Source organism: Ceratina calcarata, unplaced genomic scaffold (genome assembly GCF_001652005.2).
Source record: "Ceratina calcarata isolate Rehan_Ccalc_2016 unplaced genomic scaffold, ASM165200v1 scaffold272.2, whole genome shotgun sequence".
In the NCBI taxonomy this organism is placed as follows: domain Eukaryota; kingdom Metazoa; phylum Arthropoda; class Insecta; order Hymenoptera; family Apidae; genus Ceratina; species Ceratina calcarata.
Genome location: NW_017149416.1, coordinates 17,747 through 20,293, shown reverse-complemented (window position 1 = coordinate 20,293; position 2,547 = coordinate 17,747). Strand labels below are relative to the sequence as shown.

General features: G+C 39.6%; 1 protein-coding gene across 1 annotated transcript in view; it reads right to left on the bottom strand.

Moving 5' to 3' along the window:
- The window catches only part of LOC108623524 (mucin-5AC), a 21,336-nt gene that overhangs the window by 14,677 nt on the left and 4,112 nt on the right, over positions 1–2,547 (bottom strand). Inside the window, exon 2 of the mRNA XM_026812373.1 lies at positions 243–303. Within this exon, the coding sequence (XP_026668174.1) occupies positions 243–303 (61 nt within the window). The remainder of the gene's footprint in view (positions 1–242; positions 304–2,547) is intronic.

Below are 2,547 nucleotides of genomic sequence, written 5' to 3'. Positions count from 1 at the left end.
TTATTATTTGTACATTTGCCCAAAAGCAGTCAAAATGATTTCCTTGGGCAATTTAGTGTTAGACCGAGAGCGAAAGACCGATCACTAGGATCAGCCGTCTTTATAACATAAACGCGATTCGTTTTTACGAATAAATGGCGCGAAAAATGTTTTACTTATGTTGTAATGAAAGATTTGGAGACAGGAAATTTTTGTCATCTCATATCCGTCCGTTTATATTATAAAATTTTATAAGTACTTACCGTTGTGAATCGTCGCGAGTAGAATACTTAGGCAAAGTAGCAGCGACGCCGTCCGGTTCACCTGCAACGGAAAAGCGATGCGACGCATTAATAATTATTATTGGTAACTGGATATGCGTGTCTGTGATGCATGAATAAATTAACTGTTACCATCGTTTGCATATGAATGGCCCCGCGTGGGTACACCCCCGCGCATAAGTCTACCGAGGCATCTCAATGACGATAATTCGTATATGAAAAATTGTCGACTTTAAAGAACGCTTAGTCTTCCTTCACCAGATTTTTTTGCAGACGATATTAGAAACGGGTTAAATAACAATCCTCCACACATGGCTTTATGAAACTTTTATTCAAACCGGCTTCGAACTCCCAAGTTCGAAGCGTCTGTTTGCAACAAAATGCAACAAAATGCTCGACAGTTTCACAAGTGAAATCAAAGTCTACTTTATGCTCATACAACATAGTAAATTAATATTAATAAACCGACCGACAATAAATACATTAAAATGTTTTAATACTCGTGAAATGAGCCGTACTATCTACTCGTGTTACGCGACACACGCGGTGAAACTAGCCGTGCGTATTTTCGCGTGGCTCGCACGGCAAGAGTAAACATTGCACGCACCTAAGTTAGTCTTTTTCAAACATCGCGGTACTAGGAAATGCACGCGGATCCTTTTCAATTTCTAATCGTTCTTTATCTACGCTTCCGCGTACGTAATCGAGGACGAGTGGATCTCGAAACTTCTTTATGCTCGTTAACAGTCTAACGAAGTAGTATACTCAAACAGAGAAACGGCGTCGTTGACGCACTTTCTGATTGATCTCTAGAACTCTTACTTTCGACGAGTTCGTTTCGGATACATTATGGATTCGCATGGGCGTTCTCGAGGACAGCCTCGAGTCTCGATTCTTATTTATTTATTGTATACCGATTGGTCATCCTTTAATAGTGTAAATGTAAATGTAACATTTTATCATTTTTGATCATTTTATTTGCACAGTATTTCGTCTTCAACAATCGTTACATGTTTATACAATTTTGGTTGTCCTTATAATTAGTTGCTATAGAGATCCAATAATTAGAGCAGGATAGAAATAGAGACAGAAGTCTAAATGATTGTCGCTGACTATGTTAATACCGTTAAGTTAGTTCGTCATTCAGTGTCGCTGTAAGGCCAGGAGTGGTAGCGAAACGGTGAGCGTGAAGGGGTTCAATGCGTGCACCTGCCAACGGATTCCGATTTTATAAAGTATTTCTCTGGAGGACGAATGACGGCGAATAGTCCGGGGACCGTGACACCCAGGGAACCACTCCTGGTTACGTAACACGTATAAAGAGAAAGCAAAGAAGAAAGAACGCCTCGGCGTTCCGCGACGGGACGACTTTCTCGTACGTTTCGGCTGACGAGCTCGTTACGTTCACCGTTAACGTTACGTTAACACCCGTGACGTTAGAACAAACAGTTAAACAATATCATTAGTATGATCGTTGGCCGGTGACTTCTCTCAGAATCCAGTTATAGCAAAGAGAAAACGATCGTGATGAAATTCATTGTATACGTATTAATTAGGTACGCGGTGAGTCATTAAGAAATATCATTGATCGACCGGGGAGTTGATGTATTCATAGAGAACTTGACGGACGAGGAAATATAAAAAATTTAGATGCAAAATTAAAAGTCGCATTCCTGTCGATAGTTCTATTTAGATTACATTCTTTAAATACCATAAATGTTTCATTTTGCATAAATGTTCGCGGCCTACGCGGTTTCTAATTATCTCCATCATATGAGATCCTATACAGTACATTTTAACAATATCATTGGACAATAAATTTTTGTATATTTCTTATTGTATATTTAGTATATAGCTTTCTACGAAGCATAGTTGTACAGCAAGCAAACATGCGCTTCGAACGGGAAGTCGTTAAAAATGCGAAAACCACCTGTTCTATCGACGAGTACCTTTCATAACCGGAACAAACCCTCTCGATAGGAGAAACACTCGTGACGTTGTATACATCAACTAGTTGGTTATCGAATTACCGGATATACGAGTCTTTAAAATATTTCAGACAGTCAAAAGTTGTAGCTCCAGTTGTCAGATACAAGAAAGGTCATATACAAATTCCTTCTAACTCCACCGAAATATCGATCACCGACTGTGTTTTGAGTCCCGTTGGACTCCATGCGTTGTGCCAATGATTACTCGGGCACTGCCACTATTTAGAGTAGCATTCCCTCGGTGTCAGTACTTAGCTGACACATGTACATATCGTTCAATCTTTTTAACACTAGATTGC